Source organism: Geospiza fortis, unplaced genomic scaffold, assembly GCF_000277835.1.
Source record: "Geospiza fortis unplaced genomic scaffold, GeoFor_1.0 scaffold97, whole genome shotgun sequence".
NCBI classification, from domain to species: domain Eukaryota; kingdom Metazoa; phylum Chordata; class Aves; order Passeriformes; family Thraupidae; genus Geospiza; species Geospiza fortis.
Window position 1 is genome coordinate 1,502,617 of NW_005054343.1, and position 17,470 is coordinate 1,520,086.

Consider the following 17,470-nt stretch of genomic DNA (forward strand, 5'->3'; position numbering starts at 1 on the left):
GGCGGCAGCCCGGGGGGAGCGGCGCCGTCTGTCCGTCCCTCAGGCCTCGGCCGCTTCCCGGCGCCGCTCCCGTTCCTCCCGCGGGACGCAGGGGCTCAGGAGCGATCGGCCGGGCCTCTCCCCGCCGTAACAACTTTCTTTGGGAAAAGAAACCCAAGAGCTCGCATCGTGCGGGAGGAGCCGCCCCGGGCGCGGTGGCGCCGGCGGGGAAAAGGCCCCGGGTTGGATCTGGTGGCCCCACGCCCCCCGAGCCCGGGGAGGGACCGGGCAGAGAGCAGCAAAGTGGTAACGGGGCCGCAGCAGGGCAGTGCTCGGGCACTCGCGATGAAAAGTTTCAACCGAAGTGTTCCCCGTATATAGAACATCCCAGTGTGTTCTGCAGACTTTGTGTACGTGTGCACGGGCGAACACCGCGTGTCGAGATGTGATGGTTTTTTTGGGTCCCTGTGTACAGATGCACGCATACATCTCAGAGTGCTTCCATTTTACTTTGTTTTGTAGTACTGGAGCCTGAAAATCCCGTTTTAAAATGCTCGTATTTCTTGAAACTGCAGAAAACAAAGTATTCCCTGTGAATTGTGGCGTGAAGAATCAATAAGGACCAGCTGTGCCTTGTTTAGCTGTACCAGAGTTTGATGGTTGCGTGCTTTATTTTTTTCTAACATACTTCAAATAAGTTTTGATTGGTAATAGGCTGTCTTATGTCTAAGTGTTAGATGATAAGATAGCTCTGAAACACTTCTGTATCCAGGCTAAATGATGCAGCCATGTTGTTTGACTCGGTTGTCTGCCTAAGTTAATTAGAAAAAAATTTGTTTGATACAGTCTGTGTGAAAGCACTCACGATTAACTTCTTAGAAAATCCCTAACTTTCTTGATGCTCAGATTTAATTTGCACATTCGTTCAGATCAGGGAAGGCTTTGTCTATTTTCCATCTCGGTACAATAGCAGATGGTGTGTGTTGTGAAGGGGGCCTGAATTCTGCATAGATAAGTACATTACAGTACCGTATGAAAACAATGGAAAGCATGTGAACAAATGACAACAAAAATAATTTTGACACTCTCATTTCTATTATTTTGACATAAAACTGTTTGTCTAAACTATGTTCCTTTGTCGATGGTAGATGAGAATGAGAGAATAAGTTTCTCAGAAAACTGGAAATACTAGTGTGGTATCAACTCACTGTTATATTTGTATTTGGGTAGCAGTCCTTAACCCGCAGTTCAGATGTTACTCTGAATACAGAGAATTTTCCATGCTTGATAAGTCAAAACTATTCTTATGTCAAATTTAAAAATGTGATATTTGAACCATGAAGTAGTTTGCTGTAGCTCTCAGTAGGAAATTCTGCATCTGAAACTCAAGTAATTTTACTGTTTTGTAGAATTCTGGAGATGATCTTGCCTGCTGTGCACAGATGTGGCCTTCGGGGGAAAGGATTAGAGTAGGACTCTGCCTTCATGTCCTCTGTTAAAAGTATTGCCAGAGCTCATCTGTTTATTCTGCCCATGTATTTTACACATGAAGAACTAGAATTCATATGAGAGGTCCCATATTGGAAATCTATTTTTCCCTTACCCCTCTTCTAAATACATTAAATGAACAAAAAAAAAAAATTCTTAGAGCTCCCTAAAGCATATATTTCATAACCCCATATCACTTCCTTCAATGGTGGTGTCTGTTGTGCTGCAAAGTAAGCATAAGGGTGTATGCTAATAATAAAACATGTAGGTCACAGGGAAAGTTGCTTAATTTGAAAGAAATAATACTAAAATTACTCAGTTTTCCATGATCGTGGAGAACACCTAAAAACACATTCTGATCCTTCATGCTCTGTCTCTAAAAGTTTGAGACTGGCATTCTGATGAAGGAAGTGTCTGGTACTAAGTTCTTGTGCAAATAACATGGAAATCTATGTTAATGATGTCTTTTATACTGAGACTACTCTAGTGTTGTGATGATTTTATTCTTTTATATATGTACACATGTAAGTATATTCAGTTCCATATTTATATTTAACTGTATTTGTAATCAAAAGCAAGGAAAAGTGAGCTATTCTTTCATTTCCTTGAAATACTTTAGATATCTGAACTACTAAGGAAGTGCTAGTGCCAGGCAGTAGATTATCCTTTTTATGATGTTAAAAGAACAGTAAGAGAAATTAAATCATGTGGGATCTTTAGTTATCTACAGAACAATTTCAGTGGGTTTCAGGATAGCAGGACTGACATTTGTAGTTTTGTGCTAAGTGGCAGGACTTGAGACCTCTGTTCTGCACTACTGCTTCTTTGCTTGATCTGAAAGTTGTAGTTCCTGCTGCAGAGGAGAATGCATGAAAGAAGATGTGTGAAGATGCTTGCAATCCCTAGTGTAATACTGCAGTCTTTGCAGAATACTTGGATTGAAATTAAAAGGAGTAGCCCATTTCCAGTAGGTTTTGAGTGGAGGTAAAAATTTGCTCAGGTAATTGCTAATTTAAAGATTCTCAAAAGCTCTTCAGCTGCTTTTGAGTGGATGTTAGGTACTGAGCAAGAGTTTCTGCAAACTTGCTTTCTGTTTCTCTGTTTGTTCAGTATTCTTATCCCAAAGAACAAAGAAATTGTCTCTTTGATTTTGTATTGTTAAGCACTAAAAGCATTTGGTACAGTTCTAGGTACTGATGAGCTTCATCTTTTTATGACCAAGAAATTCAAGCCTCCAGTGCCCAAAGTTAATGCTATAGATCACTCTGAAGTGAACCAAGTCTCTTTGGTGTGCTCTTTGTTGCAAAAGTGTGGGTAGCTGCAGTAGCATCCGATTGCATCGTGCCACCTTGGATCAGCTGCATTTGAAATGTCTAAGTCAGCACGTGCGTTACAGTACATTCAGGTCCTCCACAGTCTGCTAAAAGAGACTGGCTTGCAACTGTTAGTGACAGTGTTTGATGTGCCACCTGGTTTGGTCTTTTTGATGAAGAGACCTTTGGGATGTAATATGTGACGCTTGAATAATTGAATTAGCTGGAATGCTTTTGTAATGATGCCCCGATTCCCTTCACCACCACCAGTTTTGCAATACTATTCAGTGTAACTTTGGGGAATTTGTCTAGAATTTATTAGGCAATTAAACTGCATTGAGTTTTTCACACTGCTGAGGACACGTTACACTTTTTAAATGCCAAACTTCTCAAAATGAAAGCAAATATGAGTTGCTATAATATTTTCTGAAGTTTTATTTTAGGGGTTCATCTTCTCTTTAAAAGAATGATATTTTACAAGGTAGAAGCTGTACTTGGAGTATACACTACTAAGCTGAGACTTTGGGATCTTATAGGGTTCTGTGTCATGCAAACTATTTCTTATTGGTATGTGAAATCAGAACTAACTTAAGATTAGAGGCTGCAAACTGTTCAGTATGCAGAAGATGAAGAGTTACAGGTGAGTTATTGATGCTGCTCTTCAGCCTCCTGCCTAAAATGTTCCTGTTATTTCTGATTAAGTATTCTAAGAGCTAAAGAGGGGCTAATGTTTTGTAACCCTGTGAAACAGTAGTATGAGTTTCACTCTAACTTCTACCTTTTGTTCTTGGATTATGAAGTAGAGAAGGAGAAGTTAATATTTCCATGTAAATAATCTTCCCTGGTTGATTTTATTTGCTTTCTCATGATACGAGTGCTTTAAAAGAACTGATCAAACTACCCTCCCTGGGCTTCAGGTTCATAGTATTTATTTTATTTTATTGGAAATCATGAAACAAGATGAGAACGGGTTCTTCGTATTTCCTGTGACTTAACATTTGGTTAGGTAATACGATTTGGTAATCTTGTTACAAATGAATCTTATGATATCTCTTACCTTTCTTCTGAAAAGTATAAAAACATCCCAGTTCTGTGATGAAATTAGTGACTGTTCAAAACATCTTTATGAGCTGCAGCCTCATTCTGCCTAAGGTCGCAATGTTTGGATTTGTCTCTTTCATTGGTTTACAAACTTTTACTCCTGTTCTCCTCTGAGATTTTTTTCCTTTCACTTAGAGCTGGTGGGTTATTGGTTTGTTACTGGATAACATGACTGAAATGCACATTTTGCTATAGTGACTGTCAGAGTAATGCCTGATCTTTTCAGAAGGTTTTAGTGTCAGACCTTTCTCTGTGAGCATCCATGAGCTGCTTGGGCTTCTCAGCAGTTGTCTCCTGCCCACATACCAAGTGCTCTGAAGTGGTGATGGGTGCTGGGTTTTCCCTCAGCTAGGCAGAGTTCTCTTGTAGGGAAAACTGGCACAATGTATGTGTTATTTCATTTATGTGTGCCGTAGAAGTCTTAAAACCACTGATTTGTACTGAAACACCACCACAATACTTGTCTTTATAGCTTTGCCTTCATCATTAATATGTAAAGTATCCTTTTCCCTTCCTAAATGTGCATTCATGACTGGTATTGCTGTCAGGGATTGTTGGTAGAGAGTAGAAAACAGTCAAAGCTGTTGATGATAGTTTTCAGCATGGTTGAACTTTTTGTTCTTTTCCCTGAGGTTGTGATTAAGGTAAATAATCTTAAGAAAATCAAGTTGTGGTAGAAAAGAGAGAGTAGTCTTATGATTAGATTGAGTGGGAAATGAAGGGCTGGATGCTGGCAGTAGCTGTGAACTTACGGTGTGAGTTGACTGAGGATTGCTCTTGGTGAAATTTGATTTTGTGCTCAAAAGAGCTGGTCCAGAACTGTTGCAAAGTTTGCTTTCCCTGGCTGAGTAAGAGGAGCTTGTGAGATATCTTTTGAAGTCTGTTTACCAGGCTACCTTGCACACCTGTGTTTCACTTGAAGTTTTATTATTTTTTAAATTATTTTGATTCTATTTAGATTTGGATGTCTGTATAAATAGGTAGGAGAGAAAGTCTTTGCACAAGATGGTAACTGTGGTTAATATATATAATTCGAGCCATCCGTCTAAATACAGCTGTCTGTGCTGGTCTGTTAACATTTGCTATACAAAAGAGTGTTCGTGTGGTTAAGAATAGGATCAGCTGGTGCTATTCTAACAAAGGAATGAATGGATAAGTTACTTGAATCTGTTTGTTTTTTTCTTTCTTAGATATAAATGACACTTTCTAACAGAAATATTTATTTGATAACTGAGTATTAAATATATAGTAATAAACCACCGCTTGCAGGAAATTGAGCTACTGTCGTTTTATTTTACAAGCTGGTGGATGGTGGTATCTGCATGTAAGAGATTGACACACAGGGACACAATGCAAATCAGTCATATAGGCTGTGGTTATATAATCTGCTGATAGGGGGGAGGAGGGAAAACCAAACAGCTGCATCTGACCAAAAACAGAGGGTCTTGTGACTTCAAGATAGCTTAGAGAAACACTGAGGAAGGACCAAAGGAGAATGTGTTCTAAAGTGGTATCAGTGAAGTCAAGAATTGTCTGGCAATTAAGAGTAAGGGATTAAGATGGTAATCCTGGCAAGCCAACATGTTTGAGTATGTTGTGATTTTTCACAGTACTCTGGATAAATTAAATCTTGCCTATTTGAATGAAGCTTGACCAGGATGAGACTATTCAGGGAAAATACCAAAATCTTTTGTGTGGTGTTGCAAAGCAGTTGTAGTTGCAGCTAATCTAATTTAATAACTTTTCTGTTTTGGCAGTATGGTTCTTTGATCACTACATAGTGCATTGAGAGTCACTAGCTAGTGAGTCACTATGTATTGCAGGGATTTTGAAAAGGTCCCCAGTTTGACAAAATGTCACTTATTTTGTTGGTGAATTCGTAGTTGCACATCGCTCTCTGTCCCCTTTCCTCCCAACTGAATTGTAGGCAGAGTGTAAATGAAAACAAATCCTGAGATTTGTGATGTAGGAGATAGTCAGGTGCAGGCCAGCATTTGGGCTACTGCTTTTGTCTTACATATTTCTGAAAATTATAAATTTCTTGCTGTTTCTCCAAGTAAAAAGTAGCCCTCCGCTTAAAACATGACAGTCCCATTACTTTGGTCTGTATTGTCCAACTGGAAGCAGTTTGTCAGATGCCACCTGAAGTGTAGCCAGCTCAGTAATGTTGCTGTAAATGAGAGAGAATAAATTGGAGTAGATGGGCCTGGGTCAATAGTAAGCAGCAGTTCGGCTGTTCACAGCAATAACGTAAATACGGGAGCTGTTGCCTCAAGCTGCCCTAGTGGGCCAGGGAAGTACGTGGAGCAGACTTGGCAGAGAGCCCAGCCAGTAAAACAACATCCAAGTCCTTGCATTTGTCCAGGCATGCCATGTGGGTTCGGATGACAGTGGAATTTAAGATGAGTGAAATGATCAGTAAGGCTAAGTAAAACTGCAAGGCAGGAGCAAGCTTATTAAGAAGGCAGCATTCCCTTCTACCTTTCGTGCACCCATTTGTGAGTGTTCTTTTGAAATACTGGCAAAAGAGAACATTAAAAAATCATAGAACTGTTCAAAGTCATTCAGGGAAGATGAATTTGAATCTGAAGCACTGCAGGTCTGGTGGAAGGAGAGAAGAATGAACTTTCTGGGGATCTGACTACAAACCCATGACCTTTCAGCAGTAAAGTCATGAAAATAGAATTCTGTGTGTGGTTTGATTTGGTATTGTGTGATGATTTTGGTGGGTTTTTTTAAAGCAGAAACAAAAACTTCATTTGAGGTTGCATGAAAGATGTTTGTAGGTAAAAACATGAGCAAGTACTTGGAGCTAATTTATTAATACCAGAAATGTAGTATCATATTATTTATATTAATATTTAGATTAATACGAATTGCATGCTTAAAATGGTCTCTCAGGTTGCACTTTGAAGATTAGTCATCACTTCTAAAAGTGAGAAATATTTTTAATATAGAAAAAATTCTTGAATGGAGTTGAATATTTCTGGTGTTTTCTGGGTTTTTTTAGCAGGTTGATGGAGAGGGGTAATGAGAATCCTCATGGCTTAATGGCTGCTAACATTGCTTTTTTGGGAACAAATGCTAATGGAAATGGTTTTTTAATCCCACATTTTAATGTTTTTAATGGTTTTGGAAAAATTGAAGGATGACTTAGACATACTTTCAGAGAGGCAGTATTTGTAGTTGGGCCGAGGCAAAAGCTGTCACCTTTTAACTAGAGTTGTTGTACAGAGTAGCCCTCTGTATCTTCATTGCCAAAATGAAAGTGTGACAGAATGACAAACTGCAAATCCAGTCATGTTGCATTTATTAACTGTTGGTTACAATGATTCATTGCTTTGATGGCTCCATAATGGCCCGTAATAATATCTGCAGTGATGTATAGCTGCTCATGTGTATCTTTAGATGCTTTCTAGAAGTTATTCCCTAAGTCAAGGGCATGAAGAAGATGAGGAGATTCAGTAACTGATTACAAAAGGCTTTAATAGTGTCATTTGGAATAACTATTCAAACAAACAAGGCCATAAGGAAATACATTATTTAATCCAAAGAACTACTAAGAAAATCTGTCAACATTTTATATTTTGCACAGCTTCTTTAACTGACCTAAGTCTCTGTATTTCATCAGTGCAATTTGTCGTGTTTAGTCTTTTGAGAGCAAATGCTGCTGTCCTTCAAATTGCCAGGCTTTTTGTGTTGGGGGCAGGAGTTAGGCTGATGTACAGTATGAAGTGATACCTCCAGTCCTGCTGGAATAAACACAAGCCATTTAGGACTCTGGGAAGAGGTGCAAAGTTACATGTGGCACAGTCATGAAGCATGCTAATATCACCACCTCTTTATATTGGGGTGTCATTCTGAACCTTGCTGAGAAAAAATGGTATTTGTGCTTAGCTTCAGCCTCCTCTTTTTCATTTGCCTGATTCATGTTTCTTCCTTTTACTGTGTCAATCTAGCAGAGTGAATTCAAGGTGTTTCTGATTCTACATTCATGCGAGCAGATGGGAAAGCAAGGCAGTTTCAGATTGTCATTCTGGCTCATTACAGTTCTTTGATATACACAGCCTTTGTGTTTAATGCACCTGAAGTCCACATTTAAACTGCATTATAAAATATTGGTGAAAAGCTGTAAAACTTGATGGTTTGAAATACTGAGTTAACTACATGGTAGGAGTGCTGCCTGCTCTGGAATGGTTTGCCCTCTGTCGTGCAGGCTGCTGCAGCAGTACAGTGTAATTTGGCCGAGATGTGAAGAGTTCCCAAACGAGTTTGTTCAGATATTATTGATACCAGTTCTCAATCTCTGTGTCATGCTCTGTTTGATAATCAGAAAGGGGATGCCCCCATTTCAGTCTCCCCTCCACTGTGTAACTGCTCCCCACTCAGACATCTTGCCTGGGCTTACTGCTCTCCTTTTCTACCAGTTTGCACAAAGACCCTGCTCTGTGTCACCGAACTCCCCTGTAAACTAAAATACAAATTTTCTTGCACACTCCAGTCTGTTTTCTTTGATACGGCCCTACTTAACACCTTCTGATTTTGCAAGTTTGGTTTCTGCTCAGTGCTTGCTTCAGGACTGGAGCAGTGAACTGGCAGCGTCTCTGTATAGAGCAGCAGGTTGCCATGAGCAAGGTCATGTTAAAAGTCAGTTGGTGGTGAAGGCATCCATGTAGGAGTTAGGTGAATTAGGTGAGAATTTCAGTTCATTCTGTTTGACTGGAGAGTCTTTTCATGGAGTCTGTTGGTTTTGCCCCCACAAAGGAAGAGTTGTGCATGGTAAATTGGCCCACAGTAGCAAGAATCTAGGCAAACCTGGCCTGCTGGCAATTACAACCCATGATTAATTCCCTTGTTCCCTTCACTCGGTATTTGCCTAATCTTCTCACTTACCTTTATGCTCAGTCTACTTCCAGTGGGTCAGGCACAGCACACCAGTTTGGGAGTGATCAGTCTTCTCTCAGGTCTTATGTCTACATATCTGAAATTCTCGGAGGTTGCAGGGCTGCAGTCCTTTTGCAGGCTCTAACACCTAATACAGAATAAGAGAGTTCATCTTCAGAACAGCAGTGTCAGATGGTTGCTCATACTGTGTGATAGTACCTGCTGTGCCCATGTACTGTGCTGTTTCCAAAAGGCTGTACACTAATATCTCTGAACTACTGGGTCGTGCTAAGATTACCTTTGATCTGACAGTGAATGACAAATGAGGCTTCATCAAACTGGAGGACAGCAGCTTCTGTTTTGTCTGCAAGGTTATTATGCAGTGAAATACCATGTCTTCTTGAATGATATAGCCACAGATTAAAAATAGAGGAGCCCACAGAACTTGGAGGCTTCTAAAGCAAGAAACAGATTTTTTTTTAACCTGTTATGAGTATTAATGAATAATCCTTAAATACTCAACCAAAGGCTTTATATAAAAAGTTATCATTTAAAGACATGCTTCATATCAACCAGACATAGCAGGAGAGCTGGAGAAGGCACAGGTATAAACACTGCTTAACGCATCCGGTTGTTATTTTCTGTTTTGTAACTGAACTTAGAGTGACTAATTCTTGTTGAATCTTACAGTTACAAGTTGAATTCTTTACCTGCCTTGTACATAACCTGTTAGCAATGTAGCTCAAAGCTGTTCTTTCCCAATTTGAAATGTAATTTCATTACTTCAGTGTGAAGCTGGATGTACACTAAGACAACAGTTCTAGTTTAAATGCGTACCAGGCTGTGACCTAAGGGTTTGTTTAGTTGCATGTTACATTTTTATTTGATAGTGAACACCTGCTGTTCCTGTCCTGGTTGCTTGTTTCCTCCCATGTCCTGAAGCTTGCCATTCTGTCAGTTGTACATATACAGGTGTTAGTGCACTGTAAATATGATTACCAAAATCATCTGTGTTAAAAGAACATCTCTTCTCAGTTCCCCTCCCCCTTTGTGTGTGAAGGTGTGTGGGAGGGTGGTTGTTGCTCAAAAAACCTTAGTGTAGTTACACCCCAAGAGCCAGTATGTTCTTATTTTAGTGTCAGTTGTAAACATTTGATATGCTGGATTCTTCTCTTGTTTAAACTGCTTAAACTACTGTAGCTTCTTTATTCTTCTCTATTTCTACAAAGGATAATGAATTCTTATCCAGACTAGAATTGGAAAAGACTCCTTGATGAGCTCCCACTGTTGAGAAGGTTCTTTTTCTTCTACATTTCTAGTATACTTGCTTAACAAAAGAAAATTAGTGAAATTGTGACTGGCACAACAGAACAGCTTCTGGCATACATGATTGACAAAAGTAAAATTAATTTTTATCCTTTTTTTGAGTAATCTGACATGACCATGAAACAGAGCACAAAACCATTGAAGAGAGTGAACTGCTTCATAAAATGAGACTTGTAAATCATCCCTTTCTGAAAACTTAAACTTGGAGTACTCCTTCATGTATTTCTAACTGGTCTAGAAGGATGTTTCCCCCTACTCCACCCTGCTACCTACCTTAATTTTTTTCACAATTTATTCTTTTTCAGTACCATATTTGGCTTGCTAGTCAGTTGTACTCCTTATAAACTAATACATTGCTATGTTTCAGTTTGGGGTTGTGGAATTTTTTAAGCTGATGTTTAAGCTTGTAGGAAGTGTTTCTGGAGAACTGATATCTTGTAATGGAAAACTGGGGTTAAATATCCACTTATAGAGCTTTAGTGCAATAGTATGCCAAGAAGAACTCTCATCAATCGTGTTTTTATGTACACAAAAGAAAAACTATCGATTATTGACTATTTTGTGTTCCCTGTGAAAATTAAGACACCTCTTTCATCCCAAGAAATATATAAACTTGTGCAAACCTGCAGAGTAATAAAATAAAAAAACAGCCACATATGCTTTTTGTCCCTTTTTACAAATATTTTTGTAACTATTGTGTTCAGAAAGAGATAATGGTAACTGTCATGACAGAAGTGGAAAACAGAAGAGTTGGTCATTCTTTTTAAAGCTTGTAGGTGAGACAGACTTGCCTGAGAACACACATGATGTCTGTGTCAATGTTCAGGTCTTTCCTCATGCTATTTAAAGGACTTGATTGCTGATCGTGTTTTACAGTAGTAGTTTTATAAGACCTAGGTCAAGTTGCACTTTCTTCGTACCTTATAGCAACTCCTATTGTCTGAAAATGTTTGTTTATGGGCTTGTAAACTTAGAATAATAAAACAGTTTGGGTAATTCTGGCACAGGGCTTGTGTTCAGACATTTGATAGTAATTGACCTTCCTTCTCTGGAGAAATCTGGCTGAGTGCACAGCTGCACATGTGCATGTGCCAGTACAACACCAGGGAGTGAACAACTGGTGGGCAAGCATTGCTAGTCCTAAATGTGCACTCTGATACAGCAAGTAGTAAGCAAAATGTACTTTAGAAGCAGTTGTTCTGGATATTATTTAATTATATTCCCCAGTTAGACAGCTTATGTTGAAGTGTAGTTAGCAGCTTAGTAAGGGATGAGCCAGCATTGTTTTAATGCTGAACAGGAGCTTCTGTACACGAGGCTGTTTCCAGACAGTAGCAAATGTACATTCAAAATGAGCAACCTTCTGGTTCTCATTGACAGTGGATGACACAGATGCCTGATGTAAGATTGCAATGAAAGTCTGCAGCTTTATTTAGCTTATATGTGAATATAGAGCGTCTGCTCATTTTTGTGATCTCTCAGTAGTGAACCTGATCTCAGCAGGGTGGGGAGGAAGACGCCAATAAATTTCTAAAGACTCATGGCTTCTCTGTGCTTCTCAGTGGTAAAAATCTTACTAAGTAAAGACAAAGCTGAGTTTCTTTCTATGCCATTTGTCCAGAACATCTCCTTTGATTGTAAAAGAAAATGTGTTTGACGTGGTTTGTTCTTAGGAAACGGCGACTTGTTTTGTTTCTTCATCTCCTTTAAAATGCTTACTGGAACAAATAAACTATTAATACTACTTCTAAAACTGAAGTTGAACTTATTGGCCCATAATCCTTCATTATTTTTTAACCTTTTATTGAGTCCAGTTTTCTTTACTCTGTATTGCTGTTATTTTTATTAGCAGTTTATTCTGTTGTCCTTACTAAAGCAAAAGCATTTAGCACACCTGCCTTTTCAGTGGCATGAAGGGATTTGAGGTGAATGGCAGTACTTCTCTTGGTCTGTGTGTTTTGCTGTGTCTGTCTTGTCATCTTGCCCCCATGTGCTTGTGGTAGTTTTTGTGCTCTACTTTCGTAGGCTGCCCTAGTTTCTGTGTCTTGAGTGCTTTCATATATTTTATGGTCAGTGAAGGCCTCATGACTTGGCCAACTTCTTTATTGTCTTTCCTCCCCCAATAGGATTGTTTGCATGTAATACCTCTCCTATGAAGTAACCAGATTTCCAGAACTCCATTTTTTTCCCTCGGGCTTCTCCATAACTCCTTTTTCTTTACACTTGCCTACTGTGAGACTTTCCTTTGTTTGTTTACCCTCTGCTTCTTGAAGCCCTGTGGTGGATTTGTTTTGTGCTATTCTCACTGCTTTCTCTTTTAAGGGTTATCAGCAAAGTTTTTTTCATTTTTTCTTTCCCCCCTCCCCCCCAGTTGTATATTTATGTTTGTGTGTTACTAGTTCCTTAAGATAGGTTAGAGGGCTCTTTCAGATTGGATTCTCTGCAATCTTTATTAGGACAAAAATAATTTCTGGTAAATAATTTAGTAGAATTAATTACATGATTTGTAAAGGTCTTAGTGTTGTCCTTTTTGTGAGCAGCTAACAGGTTATTTAAACACATGAACTGTAAGGGGGAGGATTTGTGTGCACAGACCGAAATAAATCTACATGTTTATCAATTGAGTCTGAAAATGATGTGGGTGATTTAGACTTCAAACCATGTTGTGTTCACAGTGTTAAGTGTGCTTTTGGGATTGGATATTCATTAGGTTTCTAGCTTCCTGTTTTGTGTGTGCAGCTGGGGAGGGGTAACGGCCAGCACAGCCAAACTCAGGAGAGGGTTTGTCAGGAGAGGGACCGCAGCAGCCTGAGTCACAAAAGTTCTGTCTCCTGTCTGCTCCATCTCTTCCCCTGTTCTGCCCAGCTGGTGTTGGTAATTCTGTGTGAGTCTGATCTCTCCACCTCAGCATTGTGAAAATTAAATTCTGAATATACATCTGCTTTTTATAAATCCCTGTGAACTGAAAGTAGAGAACTTGTCTTAAATATTTTAAGATCTCTTGATTATTAGTGCAAGAGGAATAAGGCTCTTTGCAGTGGTGAGAGGTTTAGTGCAAACAGTGTGCTGCTACTGTTCCTAAAACAATTAATGACAGTAAATGGTTACACACAGGGCTTGAAGACTTCCAACTGCTGTTTTTCTAAAACATTATTATTATTATTATTTTAAAAGTTCTGTGGCTGAAACTGTTTTATTTCCAAGTTTTGATAAGGTAGGTAATAGCCTTTATAGGATTGGCTTTTTCTTCCCTACATCTATGCTTTTATTAATACTGAGTTAGGAAACAGATATGTGATCTTGCATGTTAATGCACCAATAAATGTGCAAAACCTAGAACCAATTACTGTCTGCATTTCATGTTTTGTGATGGAAAACAGCAGAAAGACAGACTCTCAATTAATGTTTTTAAAAAATGTTTGTTACCCTAGTGAAAGAACAGGGAAATGCAGTTTTGGTAGTGCTCAACATAGTGAGCTTGAGTTAATTGTGTGTGATATGTGCAGTAGTCCTTCCTGAGAACCCTGATTCTTTCAGTGTGTACATATTTAGAAATCAACCTATGCTGATTTTCTGTGCTCTTAACACATATAGTAGTAGTTAATGATATATAGTATGGATAATTGTCATACATAACCATAATACATATAAAATCATGCAGTGTTTATAATATTACTAAGTGCTCCTTAAATGCAATGTATGCCTCCTTTAATAGATTTCTTATAGAGTTGTTCCCTGCTCATGAACCTTCAGCCTTTTCTTTTTTGTTTGGTTTTTTTTTTTTTTTTTTGTGAAGTCTGAGGAATGTAGTCCAATTCTTGGTAACAATGTGCTTTCTCTTCATTTGAAAATGCTTCCCTGTCTCTGAGGAGCCGATGTTTTGTTTCTGTTTTAGGTAATTTTAAGCTGATTGCTATTAGTGAAATAGACTGACTTCATTAACAAACTAATTTTTTTTTGTCATGCAAAGGTCTAAAATACATAGCTTCCAGTCTGGATATTTTAACTGATTGTGAGAGAGAATACATTTATTTTAAAACAAATATTATTAGTCTGCTGGTATTCAGGATAAAAATAATTTAAAAAAAAGAGCTAATACCTAGAGATGCAATTTATGTCATCTAGCCTGGATTTGTGGAAAATTAAAGACTGAAGACCCTATTTACAAGTGAAAAGAAACAAGAGTGGAATCACAGTACCTACAAAATAAGAAAAAAAATTTGTGTTTTCTACTTTTGTTTCAGACAAATGTCTCCTATTGGCAGTTAATTTAATATTGAGAAATGGGGAAGAAAAACTGCTTCAGTTCTGTGAGATGAAGTTGCTGATTTTGATAATGGGACTTGTACTCCTTCTCAATTGCTTGTTTTTCTTTGGAATATTTCCTGTGTTTTGGATAAGTTAGTGAGGCCTGAGAATATTTTGTTTTGCCTTATTTTGCTGAACAACTTGTGCTCAAACTTCATGCAACTGCACTGAAAAATGCTATTTAGCATAGGCACTTCAGAGTTTTCCAACCTACAAAAAATACATCTTAGGAATACAATTCTTCATAGTATCTCTAATAATATTCCTTGTTAGGCCTCCTTTGGTTGAATGTTTTTAGTAGCTCATAATCTTCATTCAAACTTGAGTCACTGTAAGATGCTTTCCGTTGTTAAAGTAGATCAATATTATGGATGTGATGTTCTGGTTCTTATAAGTATTGACAGGACTTGCAGAAAGTACCTTCATCCTATTTGTGTCAAAAAAGATAAACTTTTAATGATTTTTGATTAAAAATGTTTATTATATGTGGAATACAGTTATGAGAGATGAAGTTTGAATTGAGTGTTCAAGCTTAGAGCCTTTCAGGATTTTAACCCATTTTTCTGTTTGCATTATAATTTCTTTGTGAAGATGTGTATAAACTGTGAAATCTGATTGAAAACAGGATATATGATAGAAAATCATACTGTAGTCATATTTAGTTGTAAAATAGACTGGGGAAAACTTAATTTTAAGAATTTTAAGAATTAGCTTTATTTTGTGTAACTAGTGTAATGGGAAATGTCTAGGATGTTGATAACAGTCCATATCTGGGAAGCAAAGGATTTTGTTTATGGCATTTATCCAAGTATTGCATTCTGACTCTTACTACATTTTTATTTTTTTTAATTTCGTTTTCAGATCTTGAGTCAGATGACTGTGCGTCCATATACATCTTTAATGTAGAGCAGCCATCATCCTCTGTCAACCAGCCAATTTGTATTCCTCGCCATGGACTGCAGTCTCACTCCTCTCCGACAAGATTTCAGAGTCACAAGAACTATGAAGGCACTTGTGAGGTACCAGAATCCAAGTACAGTCCACTAGGTGGACCCAAACCCTTCGAGTGCCCCAGCATTCAAATCACATCAATTTCACCCAACTGTCACCAGGGGATTGAGGCCAATGAAGATGAATTACACACAAATGGCACAGAAAATGAATATATGGAAAGGCCTTCCCGGGACCATCTCTATCTTCCTCTTGAGCCATCGTATAGGGAATCATCCCTTAGTCCCAGCCCTGCCAGCAGCATTTCATCCAGGAGTTGGTTTTCAGATGCTTCCTCTTGTGAATCCATTTCCCATGTTTATGATGATGTAGACTCAGAGCTAAATGAAGCAGCTGCTCGATTTACCCTTGGCTCTCCTTTGGCATCACCTGGTGGTTCTCCGAGAGGTCCCAGTGATGAATCATGGCAGCAGCCTTATGGGTTTGGGCATGCCTTGTCACCCAGGCAGTCTCCCTGTCACTCTCCTAGAACTAGTATTACAGATGAAAATTGGCTGAGCCCCAGACCAACATCAAGGCCCTCATCCAGACCTACATCCCCCTGTGGGAAACGCCGCCACTCCAGTGCTGAGATTTGCTATGCTGGTTCTCTCTCTCCTCACCATTCTCCAACTCCATCACCCGGCCATTCTCCCAGAGGAAGCATAACAGAAGACACGTGGCTGAACACATCCATTCATAATGTACAAGGCCTTAACTCTGGGCTTTCACCATTTCAGTGTTGTACAGAGACTGATATTCCTCTAAAAACCAGAAAGACCTCAGAGGATCAGACTGCCACTTTATCTGGAAAAATAGATATCTGTCCTGAAGAGCAAGGTAACTTGTCATCATCCCTTGAAACTGCCGTGGATGATTGCTCTGGCTCTCAGCACACCTTGAAAAAAGACTTGCCCGGAGACCAATTTCTTTCTGTTCCTTCGCACTTTACTTGGAACAAGCCGAAGCCTGGTCACACTCCTATATTCCGGTGAGTGATTAGAAAGTGGCTCCTTCCTGGCTTTCCCCTCCTGTGCATCTTAAATAGGCATATAAATGCCCTTGTATTTCAGTGATGCATTAAGACTTCTTAAAGAAAACTTGTTGAAGGCAGACGAATGCTGTAATTAGGAAAAAGCAAGTTGAGATACCAGATACCCTTCATCTTTAAAAACACAGTAGATCATTGTAAATAGGATTAGTTTTATTTAAGTAAAGTTTGTGTATATGCACAGAGCCCAGCTGAATTAAATGTCTGTGGTTTTTTACATGCTTTGCAGTTCCATCTAATCTGAGCACTTGACATTTTAATATAGCTAGGGAAACCTGACTTACATGATTTTATAAAACTGGGAGATCACAAAAGAGATAGGGAGTTTATTTGCTTTTGTGTCGATTTACTTCTTTGGGCTCATAAATTCTAGAAATAGAATAAAGGAAGATATTTGTATGCCATGCTGAAAGTCATCCAGAAAGAATGGATGTCTGGGCTGTAGTTCCAAGGTATTTGCACCATCCATGATAGAATTCAATAGGTCTTTTCCTTTTGCAGTTTAGTCATGTGCTAGCAGGATGATTTGTGGAGACTCAGAAGAGGGAACTGGTTTAACTGAGAGGAAAAGTCCCCCCCACTTTTCACTTTTTAGATGAATCAGTTCTGTGGTCTTTCAAGTTATAGAGCTTGTATAAATTCTTGAGAAGTTGTCATCTAGCTTGGCTTGTTAATAGCTAAATCCATTTAAACAATACTTATTCAACCATTTGGTTATTTTTTGCCTAATTTTATAACCACAGGTTTTAATTTCTCTCCAAAGAATTGTACTGATTTTAGTAAATAGAAGTGTTTTTTTTTTTCTTCTCCTTTAATGTTCTTCCACATAATTGTTTATGGCTTTTGTTTACTGTAAAATTTAACAGTAAAGACACAAAGCTGGTGGCTGGAAAAATCTGTTCTACCGGGTCTGAAACAACTGTGTTAACAGATAAGTTAACTGTCCTCAAGTCTGGGGTTTTTAAAAATTCCATTGCCATCTGTTAGTAATAGGTGTTCAATCTGTTTCTAGAATCTTTTCATTCAAACT

General features: G+C 38.6%; 1 protein-coding gene across 1 annotated transcript in view; it reads left to right on the forward strand.

Moving 5' to 3' along the window:
• The first annotated feature begins 6,253 nt into the window (after nucleotides 1-6,253).
• Nucleotides 6,254-17,470, forward strand: part of NFATC3 (nuclear factor of activated T cells 3) — a 57,575-nt gene continuing 46,358 nt past the window's right edge. Inside the window, 2 exon segments of the mRNA XM_031058387.1 lie at nucleotides 6,254-6,299; nucleotides 15,261-16,380. Coding sequence (XP_030914247.1) covers nucleotides 6,254-6,299; nucleotides 15,261-16,380 — 1,166 coding nt within the window.